At 34.9% G+C, this 13,713-nt stretch overlaps 1 protein-coding gene across 10 annotated transcripts in view; it reads left to right on the top strand.

The window, feature by feature from the left end:
* Positions 1 to 13,713, top strand: part of Sox5 (SRY (sex determining region Y)-box 5) — an 844,441-nt gene that overhangs the window by 766,522 nt on the left and 64,206 nt on the right. For all 10 annotated transcript variants that reach the window (XM_005379086.1, XM_005379084.2, XM_013511607.1 and 7 more), the window contains one exon: positions 11,100 to 11,246. In XM_005379086.1, the coding sequence (XP_005379143.1) occupies positions 11,100 to 11,246 (147 nt within the window). The remainder of the gene's footprint in view (positions 1 to 11,099; positions 11,247 to 13,713) is intronic.

Below are 13,713 nucleotides of genomic sequence, written 5' to 3'. Positions count from 1 at the left end.
TTTTGTAGCAAAGATCAAAAGACTGGAATATATGAGTTGCCAAAAGAAACAGCGAAATGGCTCATAAGCACCGGAAATGATGCTAATGTCATTACAGAAACTGCAGAAAAATACCATTTCATACCCATGGGGGAGTAGTATTAAACAGACAATATCAAGTGTTGACAAAAATGCACAGCAACTAGAACACTCATTCATTGCAACAGAAATGTAAAAGAGTTTAACAACTTTGAAAAAGTTTGGCAGTTTCTCTAAAAGGTAAACAGAAATTACCCATGACTCACATGTATGACTAGGAAAATCCAATAGTAGGAACTGGATAGTCAAGATGTTGAACATACACGAAGATGTCTACTGGAATGGTCATAGCAGGATGAGTCATGGTAACCTAAAACTTGGAACAATCCAGGTGTCCATCAGCCAGATAAATGGATAAGCAAGCACTCTATAGCCATACAAAGGAATATTCTATTCAGTAACACAAAAGAATGGTTACAAAACTTGTAAGTACAGTGTAGAGAGACTTCAAACACAATTACTAAGTGAAAAAAAAGCCAATCTATTTCTAGTTTCTTATCGCTTTGCCCTAGTCCTGATGAATAGAAAACAGATTTACCTTACAGTTGGCCTGGAATAAGTAGAAAAAACAAGTTTTTTACTGAAAAAGAAAAAAAGAGAGTCTGTTTTTTAAAAATTTATTTTATATGCACAGAAAACCCTTAAATATTTTGACAGTTGATTTGTTGGAAGTTTGACTCTGTGACTTTCTATGTTTTGACCCTTCTGCCTAGAAGGTCCTTCTAACATTAGTTTGCACTTTCTTGAAGACTTTTTGTCTCTGTGACTTTGACTGTCCTAGGTACTTATATAAGTGAAGTTGTTCACTATTTGTCCTTTTACAACTGATTTATTTGCTTAGCATGGCTTAATATCATCAAGGTTTGCCCATGTGATAGGATATGTCAGCATTTCCTTCCTTTCTCAGAGTGAATAATATCCTGTTTTATATATGTACCATATTTTGTTTACTGTTTCTTCTTTGGGAAATATTTGGGTTGTTTTTACCACATCATGATTGGGACTAATACTGCTATGAGCATGGGTATATAATGTTCTTTTCATGATTCTGCTTTTAGCCCTTCCTGGTATATGACCAAAGGTAAGATTGATAGGTCATATACTAATTTCATACTTAGTTTTTCAAGGAACTTAAGATTTTCCACAGTGGAAACAGCATTTTACCTTCCTACCAGCAATGCACAGATTTTAATTTCTTCTATATCCTTACCACCATTTGCTGTTTTCTTTTCTTTGATAGTAGCCAGACTAATGGGTACGAAGTGCTTTCCCATGTGCTTTTGACTTGTGTGCAGGTCGTTTGATGGTTTGTCAGCCAGGAGATAGAGCATAATTGATTAGCCAGTGTCTTAGCTTGACATATAAATTATGAATTTTTATATGTTTGGTATGTGATTTTCTATTTGCTCTTTCAGCCTGAAAGTCAGCATACTTAAGGTTTATTCTGCTTTTCATACAACAACTTGAAGAACATGGAAAGCAAATGCTGACAGCGTTGTGGAAGGTCCATGTTTAACAAAAGTTGCTCTGATAACTCTCTATGAAGAAACATTATGAAAAATAATGTGCAAACCAAATTTATTCACAGTGAAACATGCTAATATGTTTTGAAAGATTTTCTCCAGTACATTAGTTTCTCTTTAAACTCCACATTTAAGTTACATTAAGAAGCTGAAATTAAGCTATAAAGATAACACTTACGGAGCCTTGAAATCACTTTCAGAATTTTTTGCATCACAAATGATATTCCCTCTCTCTTCTTCTAAAAAACCTAAGGAAAACAGAAAAAAAAAAAAAAAAACAAACATTTTTCTCATATCATATTTAACATATATCTTTTCAGGTTTATTCAGACTTTAAAAGAATATACTCAAGTATTTTTAAAACAGTAATAATTGATATCATATCAGTTTCTTAAATCTTTATTTCAAGCATTTAACTTACTGTAAATATGTTAAATATTACTGTTAAATATCAGACTCTGGCTAAAAGACAACCCAAATCATCCATTTCTGTATGTATATTTGACGTGCAAGGTGCTATTAATCAGGAAGACTTTAATTCTACAATTGTCTTTGTAAAATTTAAATCTATATGTTTTCTTATGTGAAATTTTAGAAGGGATTACTATTTATTTTGGGGTAAAAACTTTCTTGGTTACCAAGGAGAATAAACGCCTTCAACTTTATCTTCAGGCCTACTTAAACTCTGGAGGAGAATTAAAACAACTTCATTGTTCTCATTTGAATAAGCAATTAAATGTATATAATTCAGTTGTATTTAGTTACTGCATACTTTTTGTATTTTCTGTGTGTGTATGTGTGTATTTTGTAATGAATTTCATATGGAGACCAGGATACTCATTCTAAAACACAATTTATTTACCAAAAACAATATGAAGTGGTTGTCTATTCTCAGCACTTTCCTTTCAGATAATGACAGTTTAGTAGTTCACAAGTTATTTTTAGGAATCAGTATTTTTATCATATAGCATTTTTAGAAGGCAAATTTTTATTCATCATCTTAACTTTCTTTTTTTCCCTCCTCAAATGGTTTTTGCATTCATCTGTCTTCTATATTGTGAGGAAGCTGATAATTTGAGGAAAAAACTGTAAAAAGGAATACAAAAAAAGAGCAGGTAAAAGTAGAGGGGCACAACTTTTCACCATCTTTACCACAAGGTAGTCCTTTCTCATCTCCTAATCTATGCCAGAAGCAGAGGAAGATGCTTAGATCAAACCATGTGTTGTCCTGTGCTGTGGGATCCTGGATAAGTGATTGTGTATAGGGTCATCTGCTCTTGTCTTGGTTACTTTTCTCTCATTGCTGAGACAAAATACCTGACACCCAGAATTAAGGAAGGAAAGGTTTATTTAGCTCACAGTTTGTGGAGGTTTTAGTCCATAATAGGCTGACTCCAAGGCAGGGTGGCACATGGCAGAGGGCAACAGTTCATGGCAGCCAAAGACAGCAAAAGCAACAAGAGCAAAAGGGAGGAGGGGCACCAAGCAGCCTCTTTCTCTCCCTTACATATGCAAAGTACCCGCCCCAGGGTAGGTGTAGCACACACACCCATAATCCCTGGATTGGATCTGGATTGGATTGGATCCTGGATCAATCATAAACTCTAAAAGCCCGCCCATGACTGCATGAAGCTTTGGGGGGACATCCAGACACAAACCATAACAGCCCTTTTCCAGATTGCCTGGGTACACATAAGGGAGAACTCAAAATAGATCCTACTTAAAATAGAACATTAAAGAACTAGCATTCCCATTGCTAGGTATATGGTCAAATGAAGTCAAATCTACTTATGGAAAGATATCACCATATTCATGCTCATCACACCATTATTCATATAACCAAGATACAAAATCAACCTATCTTAACTATTGTTTATCACCAGAGCAATAGATAAAATGTATACATGATAGAATGCTAGTCAGGTGTAAAAGGGAGGGAAATCCTGTCATTTGTGACAGCATGGATCAACCTGGAAGACATCCTGTTAAGTGAAATGGACCAGGCACAAGAAAACAAGTACCACATGATTTTACTTATATATGGAATCTACAAAAGCTGAACTAATAAAAGGAGAAAATAGAATGTGGTTACCAGGGCCTGGGGCAGAGTGGGAAACCTGTTGGTGAATGAGGAAGAAAATGTAAAAGAAAAAAGAAAAATAGAATTAACCTTTGAACTAAAAGAATCCTAAAGCACAGTTTATATTTACTAATAATCATACCTCCTATAAATACATTTTATTCTCTGATAATAAATATTTTAGATTTGGTGATTAAATAGTGCGTATTCATGAGACAGAAAGTAGGCAATTCTCATTTCTTTACAAATACTTAAGAACACCTATGTGCTTTACCTCTTTGTTCTGTTGTCTCTTGAAATATCAATATTTTTCAAATAATCTTCATCCATTTTTTCTGTACATATTTTCAGAATGATTTACACAAATATTGTTAGATTTAGGACTAAAGGAGTATATTCAGATTTGCATTTTATTATGTTGTGATTTTAAAATTCATGTTCCTTTATCCTCTGTAATGAAATAAATGAACGTGAATTGTGTCAGTAGCATAGATGAGCCTTTCTAAGTTTCAAAGAGCCAAAATGTGCCAAATCCCTTCCAGATTTTTAATTTGTTTTATACAAACTCACTGTCCTCACTCTGCATGCGTTAAATATGTACTAATAATGTGTATTTGTTAATAACAAATGATATTATTTTACACAGCCCATTTTACCTTAATTTGATTCTACTTTTCCTTTCATCTAGTATTCCTTGACAAAGCATTGAAGAATAGGACCTCATTCCTGCCTTCAAGGAGTTTACTAGTCAATCAATGGTCGGGGGCAACAAATTATGATCGATATTTTTGTCAGAGCTGCATATTTTGAATCCAAATACTCCAGCTGGCTGTTAGACACTAGGCTGGTAGCCAGTGGGAGAAGCTGTGTTTTTAGCAATTTGGAGAAGAGATGCTATTAGACAGAAGTGGCAGGAATTTACTATCTCTAGGAATGAATGTACTTGTTCCGCTTAGAATTTAAATAGGCTGTTTGGTGGAGTTTTTCCACTCCTAGCCCTGAACAGTAGCTGCTTAACATATCCAAGTAATACACAGATTTCCTAAGATTCTATCTTAACTATTGTATGTGACTATGACAGAAAAGCCAGGTTGTCCAAATATAGTTGTACTCTTCCCCTTCCCAAAAAAGGTGACAGTTAATTGGCACAGATTAAATATATATATTCTTCACTATCCCATCAAGGTGTTTCTGTCTTTTTTGGGCCCCTGTACCAGACCATGACAACTTGGTTGGAAGAATGCTATAAATAGCCTGTCTAGGGGCTGGGGATTTAGCTCAGTGGCAAAAGCGCCTGCGTGGCAAGCGCAAGGTCGTGAGTTCGGTTCCTGGTACCGGAGAAAAACCAAAAACCAAAAAAAATAAAAAATAAAAAATAAATAAATAGCCTGTCTACTCACTGCCTAGTAGTGCTTTAATACGCAGGACAGGAATTTTTTTTTTAAATGAGTGATTATGTTTGACTACAAAAGACACAATTCAAGCTTATAAATAGAGAACATCATAGTCTTCATACTTTAAAAAAAAAAGTGGACCTGGTGATGCAGTTCAGTGGTAGTAGAGTACTGAGCTAGCAAGCCTGAGGTCCTAGGGAGCAAAATTTCCAGCACAGCAAAAAAGAGAAAATTAAATGACAGGAAAGAAGGAGGTGTGTAACAACCTACACTTTAAGAGAAGTCCCTGATTAAATGGTCCCAGCGTTTTCAACATCTGCATACAGGTTTGTGAGAAGACCTCTCTGAATGTGTTGGTTTTTCCTTTTTTTAAAGAAGCAGAGTATATTTTGGCTTTTTAAATAAGAATCAAGGATGACTCTTTTCACAAAGGGGAGTACATGATAGGCAAATACATATCACACAAAAGGAAGACATTATAGGAATGACTTTTTTGTCCCATTCCTCTGTTTCTTTTCCTCAGTTCACTGGTGATGCCATTTTCTTCCTCTTCACTTTCACAGTTCTATCAACTAAGGTTTGATCGCTGCGTAGGTTACATTCTTGCCTTATCTGTAGTTCTAAACATGCCGTGTGGGCTTCCTGCCTTCAGTGGCTCTTTTTGCCTCTGTTTTCAGTTTAACTCTTTGGCCTTCCTTTTGGGCGCTTGCGGATGCCGGGCTCCTCTACAGCCTTCTGCTGTTCTGCTCCGCACTGCACTGCGGTCAGGGCATGCTCTTTCCTCCCCTTCACCATTGCACACCGTCCTCTGTCCCCGCTCTGCCACCACTGGCTCCTTTGCCCCTGTGCCTTTCTTTACATTGTACGCACAGAGTTTCTGGAACAAAGAAAAGATCTTTCTTTTATCTGTATTTTGATTAGTATGTATAGATTCGCCACATGTAGCAAGACATTCATGGCGCGGAATCGGTACATCCGTGTGTATTTCTTAATCCTATTTATCGCCTCCTCTCGTCTCCCTCTCATGAAACCCATGTCTAGACCTCCTTCCCTTCTCCACAATCTGCCTCCCTGTCCCTAACATTTCTTTTACTTTGCTCTTTATTTGTACTTTGAGCTCCTTGTATAAGAAAAGCCATGTGTTAATCTTCTGGGTCCGAATTATTTCTCTTAGCATTACAGTCTCCAGGTGCATCTACTTTCCTATAAGTGAGTCAAAATTTTCCTTTTGTGATTTAGCTATTATAACTTGTGCCCCTATAAACACGCCAGTGCATGTTTTACAGTAATATTAGGCTTGTAACTCTTTGGGAAAGATACCCGGAAGAAGGACATCTGGGTCAAGTGGAATTTCTGTTTTTAGGTGTTTTTTGAGGAATCTCCATACTGATTTCCATACTGGCTGTACTAGTTTACATTCCCACCAACAATGTAAAGATTCCTTCCTCCTACCCTTGCAGCAGAACTAGCATTGGATGCTAAGTCCTGCATGATAACCATTCATTCTGGGATAAGAGAGAATCTCAGTGTTCATCTAATTTGAGTTTCTATAACGGCCAAATATACTGAAAAGTTTTTGCTGTAACTATTGGCCATTGACCATTTGTACTTCTTCTATGTGAAGTAGTTATTATTTCAGTCCCACATGTTATGACTAGGTCATTTTTGGGGGTAGTTTAATTCATTTGAGTTCTTTAGATATTCTAGATATTAGCTCTATTTGCAAGGAGTACCTGGCCAAATATTTTTCTCATTTGGTACACTATCTCTTCACCTGGTTGTTTCCTTTCTCGTCCAGAGTCTTTGAAATTGGACATAATCCCAGTTGTTAATTGTCAGTGTTATTTCTCATGTAGTTGGGGTTCAGTGAACAAAGTCCTTGCCTATGCCTATGTCTTCAAGAATTTTATGCATTTTCTCTTTTAGCAGATTCAGTATATCTGTTTTTATATCTAGGTCTTTGAACCATATTTATTTGACTTTAGTATATGGTGGTATATGTGGGTCTCCATTTGTTTTTCTACCTGTGGTTAACCAGTTTTCTCGGCATTGTTTGTTAAAGAGGCTCTTTTTTCCAACATGTTTTTAGCCACTTTTGCAAAGATAGGATATCTGAAGGGGTTTGAGGTTGGCTCTACACCTTCAGTTCTGTTCCATTGGTCACTCTGTTTTTGTGCTAGAATTGTGCTGTTTTTATCAAGACAGCTTTGTAACATAATTTGAAACCTAAGATTGTGATGCCTCTTACTTTGCTCTTGTTCATGGTTGCTTTGGCTATTCAGGCATCTCTTCTGGTTCCATATGGATTTTAGGACTTTCTCTAGTTCTGTGAAGAATACTGTTGGTATTTTGATTGAGATTGCATTAAATCTGTATTTACATCATTTTTGATAATGTGGCCATTTTGACAATATTGGTTTGGGTTGTCCACATGCCTTTCTATTTTTAGATGTCCTCTTCAGCCTCTCATTTCAGCATACTGTATTTTTAATTATAGAGGCCTTTCACTTCCTTGGTGAGCTTAATTCCTAGATAGTTAGTTTTTTGTTTTTTGTTTTTTGTTTTTTTACCTACTCTGAATGGGATTGTTTTCCTGATTTTTTTTCTTCCTGGGTTCATTATTGGTGTGCAGGAGTGCTATCGACTTTTGTGTGTCACTTTGTATCTTACTACTTTGCTGCATTTGTTTATTAGTCCTAAGAGTCTTTTGCTGGAGTGTTTTTGGGGGGTTTTCTATGTAAAATTTCATGTCACTTGCAAATAAAGGAAGTACGACTCCTTCCTTTCCTATATGAAGATCTAGCTAGCATCTTTCTTTAAGGCATAGAACATAAACCCCACAGTTAAATATAAGGTTTATTATGATAAATGTGCTCTTATGAAAATAGTTGACTTGTTTTAAATGCCAGAGAAAAAATGAGACACTGAAGCTCAAAGACTGATGCTAAGAGGACACTCACTTTGTTCACTTAACCAGACTCAGCATTATGCCAACCTTGCAGACAACTTGACTCTGACCTCCAAACTTATATTCAGAATTTGTTGTGACTTCTAAACTTCTGCAGAGCATTATATTTTCTGGCCTTTATATCACTCAAGATATTAAATTTTACTTCTCTTCTCCTCCTTTCTCCACATTTTTTCACACTTCATTTGTCCTGCTTCCCACTGTCAGATGATTTTCTTTAAAAGAACTAATCACCAATGATTAGGTTGGGATCTATTAATTATTTGGTGTCTTTCTGGTGCTCATGTGTTGATAAGAATTTTGTGTCTGTGCATATTTTCCTGTAAGCAGCTGTCATGTTTTCTCAGGTTGTTCCATAAGCTACATTTTTATTTCTTCAGTATTTCTAGCTCTTTCAAGAACCATTATTTCTTCTTCTAGAGGAATAGTTAAAAAACCAGAGCTTTGCACAAAAGCAGACCTAAATTCTAATCCCGGCCCTAAGCTCTGTGACCTTGGACAACTTTACCATTTCAACTCAAAGGCACATTTTAGGTCAGTTTAACTCATTTGAACCTTAATTTCATATGTGAAAGGGTAAAAATAATGCATTTATTTGAGTAAGGGAAGAATGTGCATGATTTTTGTACTCAAATTTTCTAACTCCAGCCTTTAAATTTAATACCATGTTTCAAAGTATGCTTTTATATTTTTAGTAGTGGTTCATATACTTCTTTGAAAGTTGTGAATCTATCCATAGTAGCTGAATCACCATTTATGGGAAACTGGTGGAACTATTTATCTAAGTAACAGAAAACAGTTTTTCAATGTTATTAAATTTTTTAAAAAACTTAAATTTTGAATAACTATTTTGTTCACATTTTTATGCTCACCTACAAATGTTTATCCCATGTCATTTTTAGTAAATTTAGTAATTTTAGTTAGGCAAAATTAAAATTATCTATATATTGTTAACCCCCCCCCCAGGAGTAAGACCCAGTAGAATCATTTTCCAAGACAAGGACACTGTGTATAATACAATTTTATTCAGCCAAAATTAAAATTATGTATATATTGTAACCCCCCCCCCAGGAGTAAGACCCAGTAGAATCATTTTCCAAGACAAGGACACTGTGTATAATACAATATTATACAGCAAAATATAAACTTAAAATAAAATATAATTTATAAAACATACTCATTGATTAATCAGTGAAAATAGTTACATTTCAAAAATTCAGTATGAGTATATATATTTCAGTGGACCCATTTTTAATTTTCAAAATGATATCACTAGGATATTTGAAAATGTTCTAAGTGACTTCAGGATCAGTTCAGAATAATGACAGAATAAAACTTTTTCTAATTATAGAATATGATGCATATGTTTTTAACATTGATGTGGGAGTATACCTCAATTCTTTTTTTTTTTTTTTGGTTTTTCTCCGGTACCGGGGACCGAACTCATGACCTTGCGCTTGCCAGGCAGACGCTTTTGCCGCTGAGCTAAATCCCCAGCCCCTCTAATAGTTTTAAAATTAATAAAGTGCCAAGTCTTCATATCTGAAGTTAATTATCTTTTCCTCATTATGTAATTTAAGAATCTTTCTTTCTTCCTCTTTCTGAGTGTGATAAGAAATGATATACGTAATTATTCTGAAACATTCCTTATGCAAGCATTCACTGTTGACAATCAGAAAACACTTCAGCAATGTATAGTGTTCAGCATTTCTCTTGAATAGACCTTACATTACTTTGCATCAAAATAAGCTATAGTTTTATCACTAATTTTTAATTTCCTAATTTCATTTATGTTGTAGTATCTGGAAACTTGAACAATATGTGTATATTTTTCTGTTTTCATTTTGCATGCTTCATTTGAACCACTGATCAGATTCTATGGCTTATCCTGAGCAATTTTACCCTTTGAAATCTTTCTTTCAGAAAAGATATTGCGAAAAACTGTTTCACAGTAGAAAAGTTTCTGCCTTGTAAAGTAAAGCCTATCCATGGAATCTCAAGACAAATTGATAGCAGGAAATTAGGATATGTTGTATACAGACACATATTATAAAATTTAGTAACTATATTCTCATCGAGATTGCTAAATTTTTACATAGTGCTAAATGACGAAAAGTGTATTAATCTTTTTTTTTTTTTTTTGGTTTTTCTCCGGTACCGGGAACCGAACTCACGACCTTGCGCTTGCCAGGCAGGCGCTTTTGCCGCTGAGCTAAATCCCCAGCCCTTTAATCTTAATATTTTATGTGACTACTTATTGTAAAGCAAGCACCTTGTTTTAGGATATTATATCCTGTAACTATCATTCTAAAAGCAAAATCTTCCTTTTAGTTAATTGATAATTTGTAAAAGATCATTTGCTTTTTTTTAATGAGAGCTATTAATTGTGAGCTTAGTGGAAGAGTGTATTTTGGATGGTCTTACTTAAAACCCTAATCCTGAAGAAAATTTGAAATTGGTCTGTTTATATTGTGTAATGAAGTGAACTTCTGGCAAGCATCCAGCTAATATTTATCAGTGTAGGTACACTGACCAGATCGTGCTCTTTGAATGCTATCCTTTTGGTCCTTCACAGTGCCTTTTCTGTATTTCTGTGCAGCTATTTCTCAGAAAAATTGCTATAGGTACCCATTTCAGTAAATGAAACAAAAAGATACAGGAATTGAATTAATAAGCATAATAAGAAAATTACTGCGTATACAAAGCTGCCTTCTTTTTTTTTAACACGCTGTAAATTTAATGTAGAGGAAAAGGAGCTCTTGACCAAATAATACGATATGAATGTCTTCGTAGACATTTGGAAAAGAGTAAATATGGATGACTGTTATTTGCTTTGAGTCCCTGGACATAATGATAGTAAGAGCCCTGCATGTGATATCTGTCCTGTCTCCTCTGAGAAGTAAGTCGTTAAGTTGAGGTGACATCTTCTTTAAATATTCCAGGGCATAGACAAAAATGCCCATAGGGAAATACTACATCTGACCATAGGTACTTTCTGAAAGATGTGTTTATTTTGTTATTGATAGTATTTTTTTCTGTCTCCTTTTTCCCTGTAGCAGTTATATGCTGCCCAGCTAGCTGCAATGCAGGTATCTCCAGGAGGGAAGCTCCCAGGCATACCCCAAGGCAACCTTGGTGCTGCTGTATCTCCTACCAGCATTCACACAGACAAGAGCACAAACAGCCCACCGCCCAAAAGCAAGGTACAATTTATAAGAAGCTCCCAGTCTTGCCACTTAAGTTTTCCTTTTCATGTAATGGTATTCATTGAAGGTCTTTTATATGCCTGCAACTGGGTTAAAGCCTGGCTGTATGTGGAGGCAGTCGTCTAGTAGGGGCAATAGATACATGTGTAAATTTCCATAAATATATCTAAAATTTAATTTATTCTAGAGTGTATTGGTAACTTTGATAAACAAATCTCAGTGACACAGTGATTCATCAGGTAATTACACTGGACTCAGGAAGCTTACAATCTAAAAGTAGGTATTTATAAAAAAAATAGCCACATGATTGTACTCTATAGTGCAAGATAATAAATCTGGCAGAGAAGTGCACAGATAAAGTACATTGGAAGTTATTAGGAGGAGGAGATTAGCTTCAGTTAGAAGTAAAAGTGTTTGCCAAAGAAGGAGCAACTGAAATAGATCCTAAAGTATGAGTAGGATTAGGACATATGGAGTGGTTTTTTTTAAATATCAATAACTGGTATAATGTGGTATGGTATATATGTATATATATAATTTTAGATATATCACGCATCTACTGAGATTATTGTGAAAAGAAGTGAAGATAATAATAGTGTTAGATATAAGACTATTTAGAAACAGTTTTGGTTTTGGAGCTAAGGAAACATATCTTGAGAACACATGGAAAGCAGTGAGGAAATTCACATAATGTATTCTTCTTAGCTTGAAGGGAGAGAGAAACAGAAAAGCTGTTCTGAAATGTTTTTTTATATTTGTATTTTGTATGTGTTAAGGTCTTATGTACATGACACTGTATTATGTTGTTTGCATACAAAGTTAAGAAGAACTGCCCCTACAATAGTATTCCCCGAGATTATTTGGGAAAATATCTCAAACTTTTGACTAAATTGGAAAATTTGAAGCAAAACACTGACAGCTAATTTACTCCCAAGATATATTTTTCTGAATTATCTGGCAAATTGCTTCTGCTCCCTATTTTATGGACACCATGTGCAAAGGTCCAAAGAGTAACAGGGCAAAGGTAGTCAGCATAGTTGAAAGAAGCACAGAAAGAGGAGGATTAGAAAGTATTGGAAGAGAAAAAGCAATTTTAAAATCATCTTCCTCCATACCCTGGCAACCCCACTGGGATGTCCTTCACAGTCTTGTTTCACTCTACAAACTAAATTGAGAAGAGCTCATTCAGCTGAGAAAGGACACTCCAGCCTTCCTCTTCCTGGGACTCCCGAGTCCTGTTACACACTATTGTGGGAGAAATACATTTGGGAGTATTACTTTTTTTTTTTTTTTTTTTTTTTTTTTTGGTTTTTCTCGGTACCGGGAACCGAACTCACGACCTTGTGCTTGCCAGGGAGGCGCTTTTGCCGTTGAGCTAAATCCCCAGCCCCATTGGGAGTATTACTTAACCTGGAGAGAGTCTTTGGGCCTTGATTCACCAACAGTACATATAAGTACACAGCGAAAAATATTGTGCACTCTAAAGTGACATCAGGGAATGTTTTCTGCCACTTTTGAGAATCTATTTCAGCTGTTTAATGGGCCTTACATCTTTGCTTAATGTATGTCTAAGGCCTGTGCTTTTCTATATAATCACAGCAGCATGTAAGGTTTTAAAATTTAGTAATAATTATAACATTTATTGAATACAAATTAATTTTAAAGCAGTGATATTTTGGTGTCTCCATGGACCAGCAGTTTTAATGTATTACACATACAGGCTAACTCCAAGTAAAATAAATAACTGTAGCAGCATCGGTCTTGTCACACACAGGTACTTCTGTGAGGTATTATTCTATGATTTTCCCCTTTATTTATTAGTGTGATTTCACATCATGTTTCACAATAATGCTTTGCATTGTTTAATTTTGTTTTAGGATTTGTAATTCAATTTTGAATGACTGATGGGTTATTTTCTTAGCCCTGGAACAATGTTTTATCCTTAATATTTTCTCACCAAAGTACTCATAAATAGTCATGATACTTTTGATGTGAGGTAGCCTCATCCATTTATGTTTCTGTTCATTTTTCCATTCATTCATTCATTTATTCTCGTCCATACATCCATTCAAATGTTTATTGACCAGTTGCCATAATAATAGTTTTTTAAGTAACCATGGAAAGGACAAAACTGACTGAAGGTTTTCATTGCTTTGATTAGGCAACTTCTTTGGCAGATAGATAGGTAGATAGATAGATACAGAGATAGAGATAAACATTATATATTCCTAAAGACTCTGTGCAGAATGTTAAAATTATGCTACATTTTAGGGTTTTACAAATCTTTACTTATCTAATACTAGTGAAAAAGGAGATTGTTTTTCTATTGCCATGATTATACATAATTTAAAAATATAGTTTAATCTGTTTTTGAAAAATAACTTTCATGAATTTTCTATAATATAAGAAAAAAAGTGTTTTTTTTTTTTTTTTTTTTTTTTTTTTTTTTTTTTTTTTTTTTTTG

This window comes from Chinchilla lanigera, unplaced genomic scaffold (assembly GCF_000276665.1).
Source record: "Chinchilla lanigera isolate Chin_1 unplaced genomic scaffold, ChiLan1.0 scaffold00012, whole genome shotgun sequence".
Classification (NCBI taxonomy): domain Eukaryota; kingdom Metazoa; phylum Chordata; class Mammalia; order Rodentia; family Chinchillidae; genus Chinchilla; species Chinchilla lanigera.
The sequence above is the reverse complement of the archived record's forward strand: the minus strand, read 5'-3'. Positions and strand labels throughout refer to the sequence as shown.